This window comes from Bos grunniens, chromosome X (genome assembly GCF_055505025.1).
Source record: "Bos grunniens cultivar Pamir isolate PY7600 chromosome X, Bosgru_T2T1.0, whole genome shotgun sequence".
NCBI classification, from domain to species: domain Eukaryota; kingdom Metazoa; phylum Chordata; class Mammalia; order Artiodactyla; family Bovidae; genus Bos; species Bos grunniens.
The window spans coordinates 141,005,147-141,031,035 of NC_141194.1; the positions used below are offsets into that span (position 1 = coordinate 141,005,147).

The 25,889-nt window shown below is 42.2% G+C and overlaps 2 protein-coding genes across 9 annotated transcripts in view; one reads left to right on the top strand and one right to left on the bottom strand.

The window, feature by feature from the left end:
- The window catches only part of LOC147341495 (uncharacterized), a 786,153-nt gene that overhangs the window by 709,199 nt on the left and 51,065 nt on the right, over positions 1 to 25,889 (bottom strand). For 2 of the 7 annotated variants that reach the window (XR_015158808.1, XR_015158805.1), the window contains exons 2-4: positions 8,681 to 8,827; positions 8,436 to 8,589; positions 798 to 1,051 (exon numbers count right to left, since the gene is read on the bottom strand). The gene's annotated coding sequence lies outside the window, so the exon portion shown is untranslated. Of the gene's footprint in view, positions 1 to 797; positions 1,052 to 5,645; positions 5,769 to 6,816; positions 7,181 to 8,435; positions 8,608 to 8,680; positions 8,828 to 9,527; positions 9,642 to 19,336; positions 20,633 to 25,889 lie in introns of those variants that run through there. The other 5 variants (XR_015158811.1, XR_015158817.1, XR_015158800.1 and 2 more) reach the window with 5 other exon arrangements.
- Positions 15,766 to 21,224, top strand: LOC147341501 (cancer/testis antigen family 47 member B1-like). 2 transcript variants are annotated; one of them, XM_086387331.1, is made up of 3 exons: positions 15,766 to 18,632; positions 19,477 to 19,618; positions 20,624 to 21,224. In XM_086387331.1, the coding sequence occupies exons 1-3, from the start codon at positions 17,954 to 17,956 to the stop codon at positions 20,634 to 20,636; spliced, it is 834 nt and encodes a 277-aa protein (XP_086243457.1). In that variant the 5' UTR covers positions 15,766 to 17,953; the 3' UTR covers positions 20,637 to 21,224. The 2 variants fall into 2 exon arrangements, with proteins under 2 accessions (XP_086243457.1, XP_086243458.1); XM_086387332.1 differs by having other exon boundaries at positions 17,613 to 17,937.

Sequence of the window (25,889 nt, forward strand, 5' to 3'; positions counted from 1 at the left end):
TATGTAGCCCGCCAGCCTCTTCTGTCCATGGGAGTTCCCAGGCAAGAATACTGGAGTGGGTTGCCATTTCCTTCTCCAGAGGACATTCTGGACTCAGGAATTGAACCTGCATCTCTTGCAAATCCTGCACTGGCAGGCAAAGTCTTTACCACTATGCCCCAGGGTGGGGGTGAGGGCATATAGACTTGCTTTGGGCTAAAACCTTTGAAACAGACGCTCCTGAGTGGAAGGCACTAAAAGTTTGGGTACATGGAGTTCTCCACCCATATGCTGGAGTGAGAGGGTAAGACAGCTCTCCACTGGCCCCAGACATTCTTCACTGTGGTAAGCTTCTTTTTTGCCTGATTGGAAATCTGGCTTTTGGCATCTGTGGAATTTTTAATTTCAGCAAGGTCTTAAGAGCTTCAACAATAGGATATGTAGGACGAGCAATAAATTTCTGGTCAATTGAAGACCGGGTCACAGTGAAATTGGGGCAAGATGACAAACACTAATGGACCTACCGGAGGAGTAAATAATCCACAAGAAATGTTCTGTCTCATAGGGAGGTGCTTACTGTTGCCAGGCCTGGAACAGATTGACATGGGGCATGTGTAAAGAGTGTTCCATATAAGTGTTCTATCACTTACAATTAGTACAAGAAGTGTACTATTACCCAATTCACAGGCATTAGGGTCCCCCAGGGACACAGGGAAGGTGATTTAAGGGGTAGTGAACTGATTGGGAAACTAGCCTTTACAAAGCATGGAGTAGCAATGAAAAACTGAGACATTTAATGAAGCACACAGTCCACAATCTTTGGACTAAATCATCGGGACTTTTACATTAGAGACACATTTTTTTATTTGTCAAGGAAAATAAACTCTTAATAACTCCAAGAAGACATTTTTGCATCCTCTCTTCTAAAGTACATTGTCCAAGGATAACTGGTTTATAAGTAAATCTGCAACAATGTATCCAGCATCACAGCCCTTTCCTGAAAGCAGAAATCTCATAGGCAATGGTGAGGATTCAAAACAAGATGGGAAAGCCATATGTAGACAGTCAGGACCTAGGCAAGTTAAAACAACAAGTGTTAATGGTAATAGTTATCCCAAATAGACAAAACAAGTCTCATCAAATGTAAGAAAATTGAAATTTTATCAAGCATCTTTTGGGATTGAAATGTTATAAAACTAGGAATCAAAAATAGGAAGAAGATTGGAAAATTCACAAATACACGAAAACTAAACAGTGCAGTCCTCAACACCTAATGGGTCAAAGAAATTAAAGGGAAATAAAAAAAATGTATTTTAAAAAATAAAAATAGAAACATATCATAACTTATGCAGCAAAAGCACTTTTAAAAAGAAAGTTTATAGTAATAAGTGCCTACACTAATTTTAGAAAAAGATCTCAAACACACAATATACCACAAGGAACTACAAAAAAAATAAGCTCAAAGTTAAGAGAAACATACAAATAAAGATTTGTAAATAAATGAAATAGACAACATGAAAACAGAAAAAAGATCAATGAAACTAAATGTTCGTTTTTTGAAAAGACAATCAAAATTGAAAAACTGATAGTTAGAATTAGTCATGAAAATAGAAGATGCAAAATTATAAATGAAATGGAACCATTATGAATGATGACACACAAATGCAAAGGATTTTAAGGGATAACTATGAACAATTACATACCAACATATTGGATAACCTAGAAGAAATGGATAAATTAATGGAATCATACAACGTACCAAGACTGAATCATGAAGATACTGAAAATCTGAACAGAATAGCAACAAATAAGGAGACTGAATTGGTAATCAAAAAACTCCCAGCACATAAAATTCCAAGACAAGATGGCTTCCCTGGTGAATTTTACCAAACATTTAAAGAATGAATGCCAATCCTTCTCAACTACCAAAAATTCAAAGAGGCGGGAACACTCCCAGACTTATTGTATGAGACCAGCATTACTCTGACACCAAAACCAGATAAGGATATTATAAGAAATTATGAACCAATATTCCTAATAAAGGTAGATGCAAAATTTCTCAACAAAACACTATCAAATTGAATTCCATAGCACACAATCAGGAGGGATTTACCCCTGGGATGCAAGGAAGGTTCAAATTATACAAATCAGTAAATGTCACATTAATAGAATGAAAGATAAAATCATATGATCATCTCAACAAGTGGCAAAAAAAAAGAATTCGACAAAATTCAACATCCTTTCATGATAAAAAAAAAAAAATCTCAGCAAATAAGGTTGGAAGGCACATACTTCAACATAATAAAGGCCACCTGCAATAAGCCCACAGCTAACATCATCCTCAATGCAGAAAAATTGAAAGCTTTTCCTCTAAGAACAGAAACAAGATAAGGGTGCCCACTTTCACCACTCCTATTCAGGATTGTACTCAAGTCTCAGAGAAAGTAGGCAAGAAAAATAAAAGACATCAAAATCAGAAAGGACGAAATTAAATTGTCTGTTTGCAGATGACATGAACTTATATACAGAAAACCTAAAGACAGCGTTAAAAAATTTTAGAATTCATCAATGAATTTGGTAAATTTTCAAGACCTATTATGAACATACATAAATCTGTTGCATTTCTATACACTAAGGACAAAGTATCTGAAAAAGAAATACTGAAAATAATCTAATTTACAATACAGCAAACACAGTAAAATACTTAGAAATACATTTAACCAAGGAGGTAAAAAGATCTATACACCAAAACAATAAGACACTGAGGACAGAAATTGAAGAAGACATAAAGGGAAAGATATCCCCATTTCCTGTATAAAAATAATATTGTTAAAATGTCCATACTACCCAAAGGAATTGCACTGAATGTGTAATTGGCTATCAAAATTCCAATGATATCTTTTCACAGAATAGAAAAAGCAATCTACAATATTTGTGGAACCACAAAAGACTCCAAATACCCAAAGAATCCTGAGAATGAACAACAAAGCTGGAGAGATCACACTGCCTGATCTCAAACTATATTACAAAGTATAGTATTTGAAACAGCATGGAACAATGGAACAGAATCAAGAGCTCAGAAATAAGCCCATGCATAATCGGTCAACTAATATTTCACAAGGGAGCCAAGAATATTTAGCGGGAAAAGACTCTTCAATAAATGGTACTGGGTAAAACAAGTTATCCCCATGAGAAGAATAAAATTGGACTCCTATTTTATAGCACTCACAACAATTCACTTGAAATGGGTTAAAGACTTAAATTTAAGACCTGAAACCATGAAACTCATGGAAGAAAACATAGCTTTCCAATGATAAGCTCCTTGACCTAGGTTTTGGCAAAAAAAACTGTTGGGGTATGAGGCTAAAAGTACAGGCAGCAAATGCAAAAATAGACAAGTGAGACTACATCAAATAAAAAAGCTCATGCACAGCCAAGGAAACAACAAAATGAAAAGCCAATCTATGGAGTGGGAGAAAATTTCTTCAAACCATCTATCTGAGAAACAGTTAATATAGGAACTCATTCAATACTGTTCAAATGACTATTATCAAAAAGACAAAACAAGTGTTGGCAAGGATATTAAAGGAAAGGGAACCCTTGTACACTGTTGGTGGGAATGTAACTTGGTACAGGCACTATGTAAAAGTGCATAAGGTTTCCTCCAAAATATTAAAACTAAAACCATATGACCCAGAAATCCCACTTCTGGACATATAGCCAAAGAGAATTTAATAACTACCTGAAAGAAATATCTGCAGCCCCTTGTTCACTGCAACATTATTCACAATAGCCAAGACATGGAAACAATCAAAGTGCCTGTGCACGAATGGATAAACAAAACCTGGGTGTAAATGTAGGTACATATATACATTTATGAAACTTTATTCAGTCATAAAAAAGAGGAAATCTGAATGTCATGGCAACATGGATAAACCATGAAGGCATTATGCTAAGTGAAATAAGTCAGAGAAAGACAGATACTGTATGATCTCACTTATATGTGGGATCTAAAAACGAGCCAAACTCACAGAAACAGAGAGTAGAATGGTGGTTGCCAGGGGCAGCAGGGACAGGAAACGAGGAGATGCTGTTCAAAGGATACAAACTTCCAACTATAAGATGAACAAGTTCAGGGGATCTAATATTCAGTATGGTGACTATAGTTAACAATACTATGTTGTATCCTTCAAAGTTGCTAGAAGAGCGGATCTTAAATATTCTCACAACCACCACCAACACAGAAAAGGTAACTGAATGCGTGTGTGCCCAGTCGTGTCCAACTCTTTCTGACCTCATGGACTGTAGCCCACCAGGCCCCTCCGTCCATGGGATTCTCCAGGCAAGAAGGCTGGAGTGGGTTGCCATTTTCACTTCCAGGGGATTTTCCCAACCCAGGAATGGAACCTGAATCTCGTACACAGCGCCCACATCTCCTGCACTGCAGGCAGATTCTTTACCACTGAACCACCAGGGCAGTTTGAACACAGGTGTGCAGTTTTTGGGTTTTTTTTTTTACTGATTTCTCTGGGATGGCTGAAGAAGGCTGGTCTATACCTTTCAGAGACCCTAGGTCATGCTCATTACTTTGTGGCCAGTTAGTTAACCTGCCCCTGTCAAATGTCCCTGGAGCTAGACAGACAAGCAGACCTATATATCTCAAACTCAGATTAGAAGTCACAGACATCTGGACTTTCCTGGTGGCTCAGTGGTTAAGAATCCTCCTGCCAGTGCAGGGTCCACGGGTTCCATTCCTACTCCGAAAAGGTTCCACGTGTCAAGGAGCAATGAAGCCCATGGGCAACAATGACTGAACCTGCACTCCAGAGCCCATGCTCTGCAGCAAGAAAAGCCACTGCTCACCCCAACTAGAGAAAGCCCGAGCACAGCAATGAAGCCTCAGCACGGCCAAAAATAAATACACACACACACAAAACAAGTCAGAGCTTCTCCATTCACTAACATGACCTTAGGAAATCCAGTTAGCTGCTCTGGGCCTCAGCTTCCCCATCTGAAAAAAGTGGGCTTGGACAAAGATCTCACTCCCACCTATTCTACATTCTTAGAGTGCTAAGAATGCACAGCCAGACATCCAAAGAGAGGAAAGGGATTACTCAACAAATGATGCCAGAGTTTAGCCATTTACAAAAAGGAAAGTCACCCAGGATCCAAACTTCATGACACATGTCAAAATAACTCCAGAGGGATAAGGGTATACAACATAAAAATCACAAGGAAAACAAGAAAATATATCCTTGAATAGCCTTATGATCAGGTGGTAAAGAATTTTTAAATTCAACGAATATGAAGGAAACAGAAAAGGAAAACATTGGGAAACTTTCTACATCAGAAAAGAAAACCAATATTCTTAGAAATGTAAGCAAACGTAAGAGGCACCTGCAAAATGAGAAAACCACAGCAAAAAGAACAAAGCTTTATGTCCTACCCTCCACCTGATAGCATCTTCATCTCTCAGTGCTCCACACAGGAAAGGCAGGGCCTAAACCCGACCCAGGAACCAGAGGGAAGTTGTGGAAGCTCACGGACCTGAGAACCACGTGACAGCACCACACCAAACCAGAGGGCTGTTACTAAAAGCCTGAGTAAATACCCAATAGTAGCCACCTGCAAACTGAACCCAGGGTAGGAATGACCGAGGCTCTTACCTAATTTTGTAGATGAGAAAACGCAGGCCCAGAACAGCTAAATGAGATTGCAAAGTCATAACACCTGGTAAGCGTTAATGCCAAATCTGGAACCCACCTGGGGTTCTGCCTCAGCTGATCCATCTATGAAATGAAAACGTTGGATTACACCCCTGGTTCTCCAAGTGCAGTGGCCAGACCAGCAGCATGAACCTCACACGAGAAGTCCTTGGCAATGCAAACTCTCAGGTCTCCCCAGATCCAGAATCCTCACCACTGGGATGGGGCTCAGCAATCTGTGGTCCCACAAGCCCTCTAGGTGCTTTCTATGTGCACCGAAGTTTGGAAAACCGCTGGATTCCAGGATGTCTAAGGGCCCTTCTAGACATTTTTGGGAATGTCTGAGCATTGACCTCCAGGCCATTTGGCAGAAAATCACACTACTCTTAACCTAGGACCAAAGAGTGGTATACAAAGGAAAAGTCTGATTGCAGTTTGTAATAGTGGGAATAAATGCCGCCCCTTGGTGGAACCTACACCTATCGTATGTTAAAAGCTCCCTGTCTGGATTCACTGGCATATTGCATGCTGGTACTCCTAAACCAGGCCTTCTTCCTGGGGTCTGCTTAGAGAGAGGACCAATGAGCCCATCTTCAAAAAAAGCCAAGTGTGGGGGGGCAGGGGGAGGGACAAGGAAGAGATGGCCTTTCAATCACCATTTTGCAGCAAATTCTCTTAGGCTTAGAGGCCTCCAGGACCAAACATCCTGGAGGGAACAGCAGGGGCCAACCTTCCCTGAGCCTGGCTGCTCCCGTTTGACGTGCCCTGACCTAGGTCAGATTTCAATGCCAGCTCAATGCCAGGTGACACGGAGGGAATCTCCTAGCCTGACAGTGAGGTCCTAGCCTGACAGTGAGGTCCTGCTCTGTGTTGAGGCCACCAGACTTTCTATTCCGGGAAGGGGCTCTGTTCCTCAGCCATCCTTGCCTAATCCTGGTCACCCATCAAGGGGGGCTATCGCCTAGGCCAAAGCCCAGCACCCTCCCTAGCAGGCCCCAGCCCCGAAGTCCCCTCAACCCAGCACTCGCCCAGCCCTGCAGCCCACTCACACCAGCAGTCCCCTGGTCCTGCAACACCCTCATCCCAGCAGCCCTCTGGCCCCACACCCAACCTGGCTCAGCAGCCCCCTTACCTCAGCAGCACCACTGAGGCCACCTTCGCTGTTGGCTCTCACCTCTGCCCCCACTTCCCAGCGAGAGCTATTGAAGTTTTATGTTGGATGAATGTGACATAAAACCAGCTCTACTGGCCCAACCAGAGCCTGTGCTGTGAAGGATGGAAGGGAGGAGGGGAAGATGGCAGTCGTGTCCAAGGGAGGGTTGAAGACTTTCAACATTTACTTTGATTTGGAGGAGGCAGCTCTTGAAAGTCAGTGGAAGGATCCCACCTCAAGGGGCCAGAAAGACAGACTACGGTGCCTTGGGCTGCCCACCATCTTTCGCCACCCACACCCTCCTGGCCTGTGTATCTTAATGAGATGATAGAGGACACTTGAGCAACTTGGCCTCGTAGTTCACCAGAGGAAGATAAAGGCCCTGAGGTGGGAAAGCAAAAGACCTTTAAGCTGTGCGCAGGAGACTGTTTTCTGTCACAGATTCTGTGGCATGGAGACTGGAATGTTCCACAATTCAGGGGCACCATGCTGTTGAGAACAGGAAGGAAGAAAAAACTGTTGAGGGGAGGCAAATTCCTCAGGCTTCCCAAGAAAGATGTGCTGCTTCACTTGTAGCATGTGTAAGCTGTTTTCAGGACTTGATTAATATCGTTAAGCAACTTAATGCCCCAGAAACTTCCAGTTAGACTAGGCAAAAACAAAATCTAAACATCATAAAGTAATTCATGATACTGAGAGAAAGTATGCCTCTATCAACCTGTACGATAGGAGATACAAAATCATCTTATGAGCTTACAGATGACGAAAATAAATGGAAACCAGGTATTGCGGAGGCAGTTGTTCAGGAAATCAAAAAGAAAACTTGAGGAAAAGTCTGACGGTAAAAGCCACCCTGAAAGAATTCTTTATCTTGGCATGAAAGTTTTGAAGAATGCAGAATTCTCAGAAATATGATTTAGAAAGTCCATGAGCCTATTTTAGAGCACCTGAAATACTTGTCCACAAGTTCTCAGATGCTGGAGAGCCTACGAATTTCACAGTTGAACTTCTCTGAATCCAGTGACTATTTCTCAAATGAGGTGCTGAGTGAAACATATCTAATAAAGTCATACCTGGATGATTTTGATCCTTCTGTTCTCATGGACCACAAGTTATAGGCTGCATTGGGTGCTGAATACATTGGAAGAAGAATGTCACTCAGAATGCATTAAGGAACAGGATAGCAAAGGAAATGGAATTTCTAGAATAGGGTACAAAACAACTTTCAAGGACTCATACTTCAGCTACTTTTGTACTCTGGAAACTCCTAAATTTAGAATACTAAGTGGGGTTGGTACAGGTAAAATTCCGGAAGATCAGTTGCAGTTTTTCTTTCATGAGTGTACAAGATCAGTATTTTACTCAACAAGACAAGACACACAGAATGATGACGATGAGACAGGCAAAGAATCAAGAGAGAAGAAGCAAAGCAAGAGGAAGAAAATGATTAACCAGAAGAAGAGGAAGAACCCTAAAATAAACACGACTTTGTTGAATGCAAGCTGCAGTGAGCCAAGGGCGTTAAAGATCATTAGAGAATAGCTTAAACATACGCTGCACTGCTTATACATTCTTTTAAAAAAAAAGTTTCTAGGTACCTAATAAGCAGGTTTAAAAAGTTTCAAAACCAGTGCTTTCTTCTTAGAATTTTAATGGTCTCCACTTTTCTGCCAGATACATAATTTACTGCATCCTTGAACATCCATAGTTTGGTTCCCGTGAAGTACTTTTGTCGTAGGTATACACCGACAGCTGTAAAATATCAGAATCCTTATTGCAAACTAAGAGTGGTTTAGAAAGCCTTCCTGAGAAACCAATTGAAGTAGTTTTCAAATTAGCTTACTTGACTTGTGCCTTCATCATTGTGCTGTAGAAATGTAGTCTCTTGTACTCACTAGTACACAATGCACTTTTAACCTATCCATGTGCATGGTTAAGGGTTCCAGTAAGCCACCTTCAGTAACCGTCAGCTTCTTTAAGGATCTTTGCACTGGTGGTTAAATGAAAAGAAATTTGGAGACAAGTGATTCATCACTGGGGTGTCAATAACATCTTGTCTTCATTTTATGCTTAGCAGAGCAGTTTTTGTAGCACTCTACCTTCTAGGAATGCTACCTGTTCACCTTTGGGTAAACTTGTATCAGATTATTTTGTTGAAAAAAGGCTAAAATATAAAGCGGCAAAAGATGCTCTAGAGCTGTGGTCCCCCACGTTTTTGGCACCAGAGATAAGTTTCAAGGAAGACCATTTTTCCACGGACCAGGGAGGAGGGGGATGGCTTGGGGATGATTCAGGTGCATTACATTCATTGTGCACTTTATTTCTATTGTTATTACATCAGGTCCACCTCAGATCATGAGGCACTAGATCCCGGAGGTTGGGGATGCCTGCTCTAGAGCCAGTCAGTCAGTTCAGTCGCTCAGTCGGGTCTGACTCTTTGCAACCCCGTGAACTGCACCACGCCAGGCCTCCTTGTCCATCACCAACTCCCAGAGCTTGCTCAAACTTATGTCCATCGAGTCAGTGATGCCACCCAACCATCTCATTCTCTGTCTCTTGCTCTAGAGTAGTGGTTTTCAAAGTGCGGCTCCCAGGGTAATGGTCTAGGAGGTCACATGGTGCAAGTGAGCCCAGCCCTCCACTTTGGCTAAGACAACAGAGGAAGAGGCTCACCTCCATCTAAGACCGACCTTAATTCACTGGCTCCAAGTGTTGCAGGTAAAGTGACTAGGACCCAAGGGCTCCTCTGGAGAGGAGACTAGAACACCTTGGAGCTTGAGTCACACACCCCTCTGAGGATAATGATTTCCTGGAGGTAGTGGAGAAAAGTGTAAGGCAAAACTAATGACAGAAGAACATAGATCCGGTGATGCCATTTATATAAAGTTTTAAAACATGCCAAAAATGCTATGTACTTTGGGATATAAGTGTATATTTAACAACCTCTTTCATTTCCCAACAATGTAGGCAAAGTACATGGGAATGAAACACCAAACTCATGACACCAGTTACCATTTGAGGAAAGGATGTGCAGACCTCCAACTCCGTTTCTATTGTTTTGTTTCTTAAACTCAGCAGAGATTACCTGGGCCCCAAGGAAGTTTCTATTAGTGCTCATACCTATAGTCTTATGTGTGACTTTAAATGTGCCTAATCTCTAGAATTGGGCTAAGAAAGTGGGTGAAAGGTACTTAATCAGACAAAGGGAGTTTGGGGGGAAGGCCTCATTCTACAATTAGTTAAGGTCACTTAGACACCCATTCAGGATGGCATTAGCAGACTGCTTCTCCAGTATGCTACAATAGCATACTTCACGAGCAGCCTCCCTACATCCCATCTCAAGACCCTCACTGTATGGAACCTCAAAGAATCTTCTTCTTCTTTCTGTCTTAAAGTACCAAATACCTCCAGAGACAAGTTGACCTGAGGCAAAGCTATAAAACTGGAACAAGACTTGCATTCCTAGATCCTTTACCTCTTTTTTCAGTGACATCCTGTCAAGCAGTGGCCCATGCTCTCAATTCCACCATCATCCCCAAGCACCTAGAATTAGGGTCACTGTCATTCCCCAGATAGGCCTCCTTTGCCTGGGAGCACCCCATGCCCCCAGATCTTTCCTTCATTCTCCTACTCATCTGCTCTCAAGGTTCCTGTCCCAATTCCTCAAGACCCTGCCTAATATAATACCTAGCTAATGATAGAAAAATAATAGTATTTTCAGTAAGGATGCAATTCCAAGTTAACATACAATGTACTTGTCTCTGAAAGGTTCTATGAAAAGATGCTAAGATAGGCAATTTCAGACCCTGTGGCAAAGTAGGGGAAGAAAATTTTAGAGGATTTTTAACTTACACTATGTAAAGACAGAGCAATTTAATGTGTTAACTCTCTGACCTCCAAACGTTGAAATTTAGAATGAGCTAACCACAAAGCAAACAAACCTTTACACTGATGCAATTCTCTGCCATCTTATATATATATTTTAATGACCAAATTAAAAGACTTTTTTTTTCCTATGAACTTGTCCCCCTCAATCTAAAGATACTTACGTGTGTGTGTTAGTCACTCAGTCATGGCTGACTCTTTGCAACCTCGTGGACTGTAGCCCACCAGGCTCCTCGGTCCATGGCATTCTCCCAGCAAGAAGACTGGAGTGGGTTGCCATTTCCTCCTCCAAGGGATCTTCCTAAGCCAGCGATTGAACCTGGGTCTTCGGCATTGCAGGCAGAATTTTTACCATCCTTCCAACAATATGAGATGTACTGGTATATAGAGAAATTACCCAAAGTTTACCGACATTCAAGGCTCAACTTTAATCTCCACCAATGGGGGCTCTCCAAATTCATAAATGTGATCCTACACAGAGTAGCATTTGACTTGGTAACTTGTACAATTAACCAATACAGAGGAAGCATGTTGTTTATAGTCATTTAACAAATGTTCAAGGGGCCTCCTTGGTGGCTCAGGGGTAAAGAATCCGCTTGCCAATGCAGGAGATGTGGGTTCAATTACTGGTCCAGGAAACCTGTGTTCTAGAGTCCGGGAGCCACTGCTGAGCCCACATGCCTAGAGCCATGCTCCACAACAAGAGAAGCCTCCACAGTGAGAAGCCTGCACCCTGCAACTAGAGACTAGACCCTGCTTGCTGCAACTATAGAAATACCTGTGCAGCAATGAAGACCCAGTGCAGGCATTCATAAATAAATCTTTAAAGTAAATAAACAAATGTCTGAGTATTTACTCTGTTTCAGATATGATTCTAGGTGTTTGGGGGACATAGTGAAGAAAACAGACAATAAGCTCTGCTTTTGTGGCACTTAACTCTTGGTGGTGCTTGGGGAGGCTGGGGAGTTAAGACAGGAGTAATAAAAACAAAGATAAAATGTATTAAATGGGAAAAGTTCAAAGCTATGAAGGAAAGAGAAACAGTGGTAATATAAGAGTGTTTGAGGGTGCCACTGTGTGACAAGTTGTAGTCAGCGATGATCCCCTGTGAATGTTCTTTGACTAAAACCTGAATTCCACACCCATGGTAGATTCATGTCAATGTATGGCAAAAACAATACAATATTGTAAAGTAATTAGCCTCCAAGTAAAATAAATAACTTTTAGAAAATCAAAAAAAAAAAAAAAAACTAATCCGAATTCCAAGGAAGAGGCAGCCATAGGACAATTTGGGCAGAAGATTCCCATGAAAATTAATAAGAACATAAAAGTGGGGGAGGGGGCATTTCTTCTGTACTGAAGGCAAGCATTTACTGATTGAGTGTGGACAAGAGGACCAAATTAAAATTCTGCTTCCTCTGAATAAAAAGGGCATGCTTAGAAGTTGAAAAAACCCAGACAAACCTCACTAAGAACCCTTAATTCTGATAATGCTCATTGTATATTATCATGTTAAATATTCACAAAAACCCTGTGGGGTGGTAATTATTCTCTTTGTTAAGATGAAACTAAGGACCATGGGAAAGTTTACCCTAAGCCACACAGCTTTTAACAACAAGGGACAGAAAACGTAACATGATCAAGAATATCTGTCTGCAATCAACAGCCAACTTCCTATTATTTAAGGGTTGGAGACTGGGATTCTCTAATCAAAGAGAAGAATTAACAATCAGAGTCTTTTGCCAACTCAGAAAAATGAAACTGAACTATTTGCTAAATAGCAGAGTGATCATTTCTAGATAGTGAGATTAAGGGCAATTTTTAACTTCTTAATCCAGGCTCTGTTCCTTATTGGCTGTGTACCCTTGAGAATCTTGCTAAAGATCTCTGTGTTTGGTTTCCTTATTTGCAAAAGATGGATAACAACAGTACTCACATCATAAGGCTGTTCCAAGGAGTAAATAACATAATGTACGTGTTTAAAATAGTGCCCAACCTATAAGTGTTTAATAAATGCTAATCATCATCATTACCTCAATATAATTTTAATTTGAATTGTTTGAGCATAAGTCCATATGTTCAAAAGCCATTTGTCCATATGTTTAAAAATCATTCGTATTTATCTATGATTTATCTACCCATGTCTTTTGCTTATATTTCTATTATTATCTTCTTCATTTGCATGGGCAAGATATGTGTGAATTTTTGATACCCTCTTTAATCTTATGTGTTTTATTAATCTGTTGTAAAAAGAATATGTATTATTTTTATAAAGAAGAAAAGCGTGGGATCCTAAAACTTGCCAGAAAGACCTTGGAGGGCCTTAGCAGAACTTTTCTTGACTCAACTCATTCCTAAATGCACCAAATCTTCTGTTAACTCTACCATCATCTTATCGGTTTTTTGCTTTGAAGGCCAACCTCCTTTTCAGAGCAAAGGGCAAAGTCTTTACTAGAGCTTTCACGGCCCCATCTACTTTAAAGGCCCATCGGCCACTCTGCTCTACACTCCTGCCATTTTGCTCCCTGGCTAGGTACACACCACCACATCTCTGCCACTCTTCATGCTGCTTCCTTTACCTACAGGAACCTCCTTGCCCCTGCCTTTTTACTGCCACTTGAACTCCTAGCTTCAGGACCCCCTGAAATGCCCCCTCTTCCACACTGTCCCAGGCACCATCCCACCCCCTTCATCTACTGGCCATAGCTAATCATCCACTCTCCCATGCTTCCTTAACACTTGTGCTCATCCTTATTACAACACTTGACAGAGTGAGTCGTCATTGCCCAATGTCTGTCTAACCCTTTAGATCATAAACCAGAACAAGCCATGGGTCTCTGATAACTGAGTCCCCATGTCCGAATATAATTCCAGGTATATAGTAGGTGCTTACATGTGCTCAGTGAATGCTTAAATGACTAGGGGCTGGAGTGTTTGTCCTATAGCTTCAAGTGGACAGACTAGTTGTTCCTGACCTGGAAAGACACTTGTATGATTTCTCTTGTTTTGTTTGCTTTGTTTGGTAACATGCTATCTCCTCTAAAGTGAATAGTCATGGTCTTGTTCAAACTTCTGAAGAAAGAATGTACAGAGATAGGAGGAAACAAAGAAAGCATAAATACTCTGGTTTCATGGGTGGGGCAACTTCCCTGGTGGCTCAGATGGTAAAAAAATTGGAGACCTGGGTTCGATCCCTGGGTCGGGAAGATCCCCTGCAGAAGAGAATGGCAACCCACTCCAGCAGTCTTGCCTCGAAAATCCCATCGACAGAGGAGCCTGGTGGGCTACAGTCAATGGGTTTGCAACTTCTTATAGGGGAAAAAAAACCCCGTCTACCTGGGAGTATGTGTTTCTCTGTTAAAGAAGAATGGAGGCAGTCCTGTCACAGCATGGGATAGGAAATGGGAGTGCCCTAATTAAGCACCTTCTTCACCCAAGGACCTCCATCGCATCACCCAGGTCTGCCCTCTGGCCAGAAACAACATCTGCCTCCTCTTCCTACCCCTCAGTTCAGTTCAGTTTTTCACTTATATCCGATTTTTTGTGTCCCCATGGACTGCAGCACACCAAGCTTCCCTGTCCATCACCAACTCCTGGAGTTTACTCAAACTCATGTCTATTGAGTCAGTGATGCCATCCAACCATCTCATCCTCTGTCATCCCCATCTTCTCCTGCCTTCAACCTTTCCCAGCATCTTCCCCAGTCTTTTCAAATAAGTCAGTTCTTCACATCAAGTGGCAAAAGTATTGGAGTTTCAGCTTCAACATCAGTCCTTCCAATGAATATTCAGGACTGATTTCCTTTAGGATTGACAGGTTTGATCTCCTTGCAGTTCAAGGGACTCTCAAGAGTCTTCTCCAATCCCAAGGATCAAAAACATCAATTCTTTGGTGCTCAGCTTTCCTTATGGCCCAACACTCACATCTATACTTGACTACTGGAAAACCATAGCTTTGACTAGATGGACCTTCCTATTCCTAAAGTGAAAATGAAAGTGAAAGTGAAGTCATGTCCGACTCTTTGCAAACCCATGGGCTGTAACCTACTAGGCTCCTCTGTCCATGGGATTTTCTAGGCTAGAGTACTGGAGTGGGTTGCCATTCCCTTCTCCAGGGAATCTTACCAACCCAGGAATCGAATCTGGGTCTCCCACACTGCAGACAGACACTTTACTGTCTGAGCCACAGGGAAGGCCACAGGCTTTTTTACAGCCAGGGACTCACTGGCGTTTACAAGCCTATTTTAACAAGGGCCACACAGAGACATCATCCTGTCTTTATTGTCCTTAGTTTGGGCCTGTTGCCCATCTTTTGGGTCCAAAACCTCCCTCCTCTGAGAAGCCTTTTCTGAGAAAAAACTTTCAATGCCTTTTGACTCACTTGTTTGAGTTCATGTATTACAGTGTAAAGATGGAAATGTTTTACACCGTCAGTGTCCTCCAGCCAAAGATCACAAAAACATGCCTGTAGTTGAGTGAGTTCAGTTTACTATTCATTGCAGTAAGGGAGAACACACATCATGGGGGAACCATGTGATGCCTTCCCAAGTATCAGAAAGAACCTGTTACAGAGGCTGGGGTTTGGATGAGTTATTTGGGGAAGTTTTTCCTTCAAGGAAACAGGGGTTTGCTCTAGATTAGATGTCTTTAGGTAGCTGAGGCAATTCTCAGCTTGGTATTTGAGTAAATCTTCCCTTTAGGGAGAGGAGACTAGACCCAGAATAAAGACCTAATTGGTCAAGAAGTTGTAGACATTCATTTTAGCCAAGAGAGGGGGATGTTTAGTCATGTATGATCTTCTTTTTGGTCCTGTCTTGTCTCCTTTCAATGTGGTCTCAGAGTGACCATGTCTGATGTTCATGTTCTATCACACTGGTCTAAGACAAGTCCAGTAGGAAAGAAGATGGCCAAAGCTCATGTGTGAGGTATGTTTCAATTCCAGATTAAAGATCAGGAGATTGGTCCTAGTCCTGGCTCTTCTACTAACTGGCATGACTTTGGGGATGCCAGTTAGCAGCTCTAAATTTTAGTTTCCCTATTTATTATTTTTTTAATTTTTTAAAATTATTATTTTTCTTTTTGTTTGTAGATTTCTTTATTAAATTTATTTATTTCAATTGGAGGTTAATTACTTAAAAAAAGAATGGCCTTAGATTCCGTATCTAAAGGCCTTTTCAGCCCTGAAACGCTAAGAGAATGTGTGTTTCTCTTGCATCTCTTCTGTCTTTATAGGAAATGCTAAAGGGGACTTGGCCACACATCCTTATGTGTGTGCATACTAAGTTGCTTCAGTTGTGTCCGACTCTGTGTGACCCTATGGACTATAGCCCCCCCCAGGTTCCTCTGTCGTTAGAATTCTCCAGGCAAGAATACTGGAATGGATTGCCATGCCCTCCTCCACAGAATCTTCCCAGCCCAGGCATCAAATCCGGGTCTTTTACATCTCCTGCATTGGCAGGCAGGTTCTTTACCACTAGGGCCACCCCGGAAGCCCACAAAACCTTACAGAGGGGAATTCATGTATAACAAATGGAATTATAGGTGAGCTGTTTAAAAATCAACTGAGATTTTAATCTTAACACTGTGAGTCATTATTGATCCCAAATTAAGGAGTTAAATGTAAACACTCAGAAGATAGCCAAAAAGAAGAAAGTATAAAATTCATTTCTGGATGAGAAAAGATGTACAAATTTATGATGTTTAAAACAAGAAAAAAGAAAATATTATTAGATTTTACAACATAAAAAAAAAACTACATACTTAGAAACATTCACCAACTTACAAGGCAAAATCAAACTAAAAACACATTTTCAACAAAAGTTCAGTATCCTAAATATAATTCCATCTTCTTCCATCTACCTCACTCATATTTTCATTGAATGCCACCTATACAGATGATAAAACTGAGGCCTAGAAATGATAAGTAACTGTTTCAAGATCACGTAGGGCAGTAAATGTTAAACCAACTCAGACCTCAGATTGGGATTCTGCCTCTTTTTTGCTGTCTTTATAATGAGAATTTTGGATTAGAGATTACTGACATTGCCTTCCAAATTTAAACCAATGATTTATAGCAACACCATGCTCCATTCCCGAGGTGAGACAGAGGAAAAATGCAAACACTGAAATTCGGTTGGAACTGAACTGAATGAAAGGGAAAAAAATACCTCTTTATAATTATGAGACTTATTAGTATTTTTCCTAAATGTAACATCCAGATGTAATTGGCTATGTCTTTTTCAAAAAATATTTTTAGTGCTACAAAACTTTTTTACAGAATGACTGTAAAAGCAGTTAATTTCTGTATAATTTTCAAAATTACACTTGGGGTCTGGACTAAGTGGATCTTGAGATCAATAAAAAGTCTGGGATTGTTGCCTCTGAAACATCCTAGGAAGGTGGCCCTTTTAACATCTGTCATGCTTAGCACTTAGGAGATGACCTGATCCTGTAAAGAAACCTCTCTTTTATTATTCAGTTTTCAAAGCGTTAAGTGAATTTGTCTGGGTTCATTATACACCTTCTAGCTCCTAACTTCTCCAACACTTCTCAACATTCAGTTCTGACTGCATTCATTTCAATTTGTCTACTCTTTTCCAACTGTTTTTCACTAAGTTAAATTGTCCAAATTCTCTTTCTCTTCTTCGGAGGCTTTTAGTACTGCTAACATCTGAGATATACAACATTTTTATGACCCTGTCTCTATTCACATGAGCCATTACCAGGTGGAAATTCCCAGGTGGGAAATTTCTCTCAGTTCACATGGCCCAGGATGCCTTCATAAATACTTTCCTGCACAATTACATAAAGGACACGACCCTAGAAGACCTCCACACATGTCAGAACCCTAACGCGTCAAAGAACAAGTAGGCAATTGTGAGCAATTTGACAACCAAGGGCCTTGGCCGTTCATTGGACACAGAGCACGTCAATCCTTGTTTGTCAGCAAATGAGCCCAAAGCTCGTGACGAGGGGTCACATGCCACCGTTAACTGTTCCGGCCCCGCCCCTCAACTGTGGCCTGGCTCCACTGCCTGAGGCTCGACTTCCGTCGGACGCTTCCGCCATTGGCCGCCTACCCTCCCGGTCGTGGGGCCTCCTCTGTGGTCCCTTCCGTGACTGCCTCGGTCCATCTCACTTCCCTCAGCCTCCTCTCAGGGCAGCCACTTCGGGTGCCACCACCTGCGCCATTGCCATCGTCGCCCACCCGGCTGAGGTAACTGCCGGCCGCCATGTCTACCACGGGGGATGGAGATCTGACCCATGGCGGGCAGGAAGGCCCAACAGGTGCAGTGGGGGCCCAGGCCGGAGCCCGTGACGGTGTGGACCGCAACTCCGAGCCTCGCAGGGGTGAATCCATGCCTGAGGCTGAGGCAGGTGGAGTTGTGGGGGCTTCAGGAGGCCCGAGGGAGGCGGCCCTGGAGGGCGGGAACGCTGAGGAAGACTCCGACATCAGGCCAGCTGAGGAGAGGGAGGTGGAGGAGCAGGCGCAGGGCGTGAACCGCATGATGGTCTCGCGCCACTTCCCCATGAGCGGCTTCAGCCTAACGGTCCTAAATCTGATGCACTCGATGATGAACCGTTTGTCCGACAACCACGTCATACTTCCGCCAAATGACGACCGCGTTTTGGTCTGGCACCAGACCAGGCCGCGCTTGTCTGAACACGGCTCAGCGGCCATGGCCGGGTTATCCGAGGTCCAGGTACCATTGGAGGAATCGGGGGAGGGGCCCGCTGAGGAAGCCCCGAATCAGGAGGTGGAGCAGGCTGAGGAAGCCCAGGAGGTGCAGCAGGCAGAGGAAGCCCAGGAGGCCAAGGCACCCGAGGAGGCCTCTTTATTGAAGACGGCCACCAAGGAGTCTGAGGAGCCCAGCTTGCGGGATATGCCACAGGAGCCTGTCGCCCCTGAGAGTGAGCATTCGAGGGGCGGGGGGGAGTTGGGAGGGATGGAGACACTGGCATCTGCAGGCCGGATCTGGGGACCAGGGATCCCGAGGAGGGGGCAGGCTCAGACGGGGGGGTGTGCCTCAGGAGGGGAGGCCGGGAGTCAGGGCCTCCTTTAATCGAAGGCCAGAGGGGCCCAGTAGAAGCCCAACCTCATAACGACTTCTTTGGTTTGGGGTGAAAATAAGCTGCCCTCTACCAACCCTGGTAAAGGTCTGAGATGAACAGTGCCAGTTATGAGCCCACAGGTGAAGGTCAGTGGAGGCAGGTGTTCGAGAGGGAGCTTGAGAGGACATGGAAGAGAACAAGCAAATGGCAGACCTCATATTTGGTTCATAGCTTTTAAAAATGTCAAGATTCTTGGAAAGTTGATCCCAAAACATTATGAACTTATACAGGAGCACTTGGTCAAAATGAAATATTTAGGGGATTGAGGAACTCAGGAGCTTCCCCATAGAATTTGTTATTGAGGTGAAGCATATTTTGGCGAAAAAGTTCTGGCCAAAACATCCAGAATGCATCAGACCCAAAGGATTCTGATCCTTGAGCACAAGTAATCAGTAGCACAGGGTGACAGATGTACCAGAAAAAAAGAAATAATGTCATTGTGAAAATGATCAAGCAGCAGCAAATGAGGGCCATGGAAGTGTTGCATCCGCCAGAAGGAAGGCCCCCAGTTACTCTTTGCTTAGTTGCTTCTGTCCTCCTGCTTCTCCTAAGGGTAGAGTACTGGATATCTTGCCATTCCTTAGGTGTTGGGATGTTTTTTCTGTGAATGTCTGGTCCCAAAGTCTATTATTCCTCTCTAAAGAAACAGCTGAATGCCAGGATGAGAACTCCAAAGAAGAGGCGCAGGGCACCAAAAGTGAGGGGAAAGAAAAGAAGTATAACAGAAAACAAGAAGAACCAGAAAAGGATCTGGACCCAGCAAAGGAGAGGCCCAGAAAGTCCAGGTATCTGTGTATAGCTTTGAAAATAACCCAGCTGTTCCCAGGCATTTACCAATTTTGCTTTTGCTTTTTAATTCTCGGAGTAAATTAAGAGAACGTTGGTTTGAAATTAGTTCAACAACTCAAATTTACCTAATGTTTATAGAACATTCCTGTTCCCAGTAATATAAAGAGCTTGAAGTGAAATACACTTCATGGCTTCTCATTTGTTCTTATGAGGTCTTTTGTCCTCTATCTGTAAGACTACCAACAAGTTGTAAATGTGTCAGTACCTAAGACCAGTATTTCTTTAGAAAACAATGACTAAAAGCAGCAGCAACTGGGCTGTGCACTAGTTTGGCCTTCATTTCTTGACCACAGAAGTGCAGTCGCCTGCATTAAGAGAAGACCCCTTTTAGAGCGTAACTACTTACGAATAGCAAACGGTTCAGAATTTCAAGTAGGACCACTTTTAGTGATTAGTAGTGAAATATTTGTTCAGTTGTAGATTTGGGTATTTTATATGACAGTCAAAAGAAACAGTCATAGGATGACTGATGTTTATCACTGAGTTGGTAGTGAAGGTATATGTATTGTCTTTTAATGATTAACATTTTCTCACTGGTTTTCATAGTGATGTGTTTCATAATAACAGCCTCTTTCTCATATGGTAGACATGGAAACCGAGGGTCTGGGAGGGCAAGGGAGTATCATCTGTGGAGTGAGCACAGGCTTTTAAGGTAGAGTGATTTTAGTCCCAGACTAGCCTCTCAAAGGAAGGGGGGAAAAAAAGCATTTATGGTGTTGGGCAAGAGGGAGACAAGATTGGTAGGATCACATGATTGAAGCCCTCGGGTTGTATATGCACCCAATATCCAGGGTGAAGGTTACAAGAGTAAAATGGGTTTTTCTTCTCTACTTGTTGAGATACAACCCTCAGATGCACCAGACTGTTTTCTTAGATCTAGAAAGTTTCTGGTGCTGACTGATGCTGTATAATCGTTCATTTTCTCTCATTTCTTCCTGCAGTTTGGAAGACTAGAAAGAAGACAAAGAAGAAAGGATCCATTGTTCGCTATTTTTAGATTTTTCAGAAGCCCATGGGAATATTATTTACATTGATTTCCTTCCAAAATCCATCCCCCAAAAAGCAACTGTCTAATAATATCTAATAAAAAATCCAATATCTAATTGGGTTTTATCTTCCACAGATATATTTGACAGCATTTGTTCTAGTTAAAACTAAGTTTTAAAGTAGTAAACTCAAATGTAGATAGATTTATGTATATAAATAATCCTGATTTAAATCTCTTTAAAAATGAGAAGCCGTTTTACATCATTGGAAGGCATCATCACATTCCATCATTTGATAAGCCTGTTGTAAATTCTTTTATTGCAGTCCCCCCAAAAATTTGTATTTAAAACAGTTCTGTAAAGACAGAAATAGAGGTCAGGGCTTTAGATCTGAACTTGTTTACTGTACTAGTCACTAGCCATGTGTGGCTGCTGAGCATTGAAAATGTGGCTACTCTTAGTTGAAATGTGCTACAAATGTAAAAAATGGTGTAAAGTCTCATTAATAACTACCCATTGAAATGATAATCTACTATTAAATATAGCATTAAAATTATTTTCTCCAGTTCCTTTTTAATTTTTCAAAAATTTATTTATTTCTACACGTGGGCTTTCTCCTCTTACGGTGCACAGGTTCTCACTGAGGTGGCTTCTCTTGTGGAGCATGAGCTCTAGGGCAAACGGGCTTCAGAGCTGGGCACATGGGCTTAGTTGCACCTCAGCATGTGGGATCTTCCTGTACCAGGGATTGAACCTGTGTCCCCTGCACTGCAAGGTGGATTCTTAACCACTAGACCACCAGGGATGCCCTCTTTTTACTTTTTAGATGTGGCTACTAGAACATTTAAAAGTACACAGGACTTGTGTTATATGTGTATTTCATAGTACTGCTTGGTGCTTTTGAAGGAAACCTGAGGGATGGCCCAGCTTGCCTGGAGGCCAGATGGTACTGCTGAGCCTGAGCCCAGACGCTGATTTGGAGCACTGGTTCTCAAAGTTTGGCCCTTAAAATAGCATTATTAGCATCACCCATGAACTCTTAGGCTCCACTCAAGACCTGTGAATCAGAAACTGGGAGTGGGGCTCAGTAGTCTGTGTTTTAACAAGCCCTCCAGGGGATTCTGATGCAGCCAAGGTTTGAGAAGCGCTGGTTGACAGCCACAGGGGGAGAAGTTGAGACCCACCTATGGTGACCAGTCTTCGTTCACTGCCTTGGGGCTGCTGGAGGTAAATTGAACAGGACGGTAGGGGCTGGACTGGCGAGGAAATTAGGATTCACAGGGGCTGAGACAGACAGAGGCTGTGGATAGGGGATGGCACCAGAAAAATATCCAGGGACAGAGCTGGTTCCAGAAAGTCACAGACATGATACCGGGTATATGAAGTCTAAGAGAAGCTTCACTCAGCAGGAATGGATAGTAGATACATACAGAGTTGCCTGTGAGGATGTATGCATATGCAAGCATACAGAAAGGCATGCAATGGAAAGATAAACCACATTTAGGATGGTGGTTACGTCTTGGGGAAAGAGAAAGACAGCGATCCTATTGGGGAGGGATACATAGTGGGCTTCAACTGTATCTCTAATTTACATTTCTTAAACTGAGTGGTGGTTAAATAGTGTTTATACTAGTATTCTTTATAATTTTGTGCAGATCGGAAATATGTCACAATAAGTAAAAAAGAGAAAAGGGAGAAAGTGGCCTTAATCTTTGAACTCTGTTTAAGGTAATAAAAAGATAAAGTTGTAGATGACCAGAGTGGAGGATCAGAGAAGGGGAAGGGCCTGGGGGTTTGAGACTAGACAGGCTCATTTCTGCATTTACTTCAGGCTTCTTAGGTATCTGAAACATGGTCTAGCTGGAACAAACTTTGTTCCCACGGGCTCGGCTCCTGACCTTCTTGTAGATAACTGATAATATACAGTCATGTTCTGTGGTGGCATGGCTTCTATTCTAACTGTGTGCACATGCAAATACACACACTACATCCACCTATTCCATCAAAACCAACCCCTGCACTGAACCTTTAAATGGCTGGGACCTTAAGGGTCTTATCTTTCTATCTTTCTTTCTTTCCCAAAGCCCTAGGCAATGAATTTTCCTCTTCGTAGGTATTTAATGTCAATTAAAGTGAAGTAAACTTAGGATCCACACAACTTTTTTTTTTTTGGTCACGAGTGTTGACATTTTAAAATGTATTATATTATTTCTTATGGCTAGAACCACATGGTGTGACAGAAGGCAAAGCACTCCCTGTCTCCATTATTTCAACTAAAACAGCAGGTCAACTAGTACAATTTGAGGCCCTTCAACCTGGTTCTGATTTGTTAGTATTTCTGTGGTGCTAGTTGTTAAAACAGTATTGCTTCCAGGCCCAGGCAGAGATATCTCTGTCTTGAGCTCTATGCTCTAGAGGGCCACTTTGGTCCTCTTCGAGCCACACCCATCCCACCAGGGCCAGGAGCCCAGCCCATGGGAACAAGGGCTGTGTCCCTGCTAGCCCATGCTCCAGGTACCTGGCAGCCCTGAACAGTCCCTAGCCTGCTTCCAGGGCCCGTGTGCTCCTCTTAGACCTGTCCTGGGGAGGGCTGACTGCACTCACTGCTGGGGTGGGTGCTCCCAGGCCCAAGGAGGGGTTGTAGGCCAAGAAGGGAATGCGGCCTGGCCTAGGAGCCAGGGCATGGGCGGGGGAAGAGAAGGAGGGCAGCTCTTCCCACACCATCAGGGCAGAACTTAGAGGAGTCTGAGAATACTAAATCCCAACCTGGCCTTTCAGCTCATTAGGATGGTACATTTGTCATTGAAGGAGATACAACTTATTTAATGGTTTATCATTTGATTTGAACATTTCAAATATTATTAGACATGTGTATCCCCAACTGAACTCTTTTTCTGAACCTTGCAAATAGGACAAATGTTTCAGGCAGGCCAGATTAAATATCTGCTCTATCACCCCTTTCCCTTTTTACTCCATGTTACACCTATTCCTGAGCATACTGGGCATGATGCTTCTGAAAATGTTTTTTAACAGGTACTTATTTTTTAGTTGAAGTATAAATGCTTTACAGAATTTTGTTGTTTTCTGTCAGACATCAACATGAACCAGCCATAGGTATATATTTGTCCTCTCCCTCTTGAAACTCCCTCCCATCTGCCTCCCCATCCCACCCCTCTAGGTTGATACAGAGCCCCTGTTTGAGTTCCCAAAGTTATATAGCAAATTGCCAGTGGCTATCTATTTTACTTATGGTAATTAAGTTTCCATGTTACTCTCTCCATACATCGCACCCTCTCCTCCCACCCTCCCATGTCCATAAGTCTCTTCTCTATGTCTGTGTCTCCATTGCTGCCCTGCAAATAAATTCATTGGTACCATCTTTCTAGTTTCCATATATATATTTAGTATACAATATTTATCTGTCTCCTTCTGACTTACTACACTGTGTATAATAGGCTCTAGGTTGATCTACCTCTTTAGAACTGACTTAAATGCATTCCTGTTTATGGCTGAGTAATATTCCATTGTACATATGTACCACAGCTCCTTTATTTCTTCATCTTTTGATGGACATCTATGTTGCTTCCATGTTCTAGCTATTGTAAACAGTACTACAATGAACACTGGGGTATGTGTGTCTTTTTCAATTTTTATTTCCTCAGGGTATATGCCTAGGAGTGGCATTGCTGGGTCGTATGGTGGTTTTATTGCTAGGTTTTTTAAGGAATCTCTATACCGTCTTCCATAGTGGCTGTATCAATTTACAGTCCCACCAACAGTGCAAGAGGGTTTCCTTTTCTCCACACCCTCTCCAGCATTTATTGTATGTAGACTTTTAATGATGGGCATTCTGACTGGTGTGAGGCAAGTTCTCATTATACTTTTGATTTTCATTTGTCTAATAAAGAGCCTCTTGATGAAAATGAAAAAAGAGAGTAAAAAAGCTGGCCTATAACTCAACATTTAAAAAACTAAGATCATGGCATCAAGTCCCATCACTTCACGGCAAATAGATAGGGAAAGAATGGAAACAGTGAGAGACTTTATTTGGGGGGGCTCCAAAATCACTGCAGATGGTGACTGCAGACATGACATTAAAAGACGCTTGCTCCTTGGAAGAAAAGCTATGACAAACCTAAACAGCATATTAAAAAGCAGAGACATTACTTTGCTGACAAAGGTCCCTATAGTCCAAGCCATGGTTTTTCGAGTAATCATGTATGGATGTGAGAGTTGGCCCGTAAAGAAGCTGAGCACTGAGGAATTGATGCTTGTGAACTGTGGTGCTGGAGAACTCTCATTGAGAGCCCTTGCACTGCAAGGAGATCCAACCAATCAATCCCAAAGGAAGCAAGTCCTGAATACTCATCGGAAGGGCTGAGGCTGAAGCTGAAGCTCCAATACTTTGGCTACCTGATGCAAAGAACTGACTCCTTAGAAAAGATGCTGAGGAGAAGGGGACAACAGAGGATGAGATGGTTGGATGGCATCACCAACTTGATGAGCGTGAGTTTGAGCAAGTCCTGGAATTGGTGCTGGACAGGGAAGCCTGGCATGCTGCAGTCCACGGAGTCACAAAGAATCGAACACGACTCAGTGAGTGAGCCAAATAATGAGTGATGTTGAGCATCTTTTCATGTGTTTGTTAGCCATCTATATGTCTTCTTTGGAGAAATACCTGTTTAGGTCTTTTTCCCACTTTTTAATTGGATTATTTGTTTTTCTGGTATTGTATGAGCTATTTGTATATTTGGAAATTAATCCTTTGTCAGTTGTTTCATTTGCTATTATTGTCTCCCATTCTGAGGGTTGACTTTTCACCTTAGTTATAGTTTCCTTTGCTCTGCAAAGACTTTTAACTTTAACTAGGTTCCAGTTGTTACCTTTGTTTTTATTTCCATTACTGTACGATCTTGCTTTGATTTCTGTCATCAAGTGTTCTATGTTTTCTTCTAAGAATTTAATATTTGCAGGTCTTACATTTAGGTCTTTAATATATTTTGAGTTTACCTTTGTGTATGGTGTTAGGAAATGCTCTAATTTCATTCTTTTACATGTAACTATCCAGTTTTCCCAGCACCACTTATTGAAGAGGCTATCTTTGCTCCATTGTATATTCTTGCCTCCTTTTTCAAAAACAAGGTCCCAATAAGTGTGGGGGTTATTTCTGGGCTCTCTATTTTGCTCCATTTGTCTGTATCTATGTGTTTGCGCCAGTACC

What these genes read in the sequence shown, in the direction of transcription:
- LOC147341501 (XM_086387331.1), top strand. Translation starts at nt 17,954, where the DNA reads ATGTCTACCACGGGGGATGGAGATCTGACCCATGGCGGGCAGGAAGGC. An exon ending in GGAGCCTGTCGCCCCTGAGA is followed by an intron (nt 18,633 to 19,476) that starts GTGAGCATTCGA and finishes TCCTCTCTAAAG; the next exon opens with AAACAGCTGAATGCCAGGAT.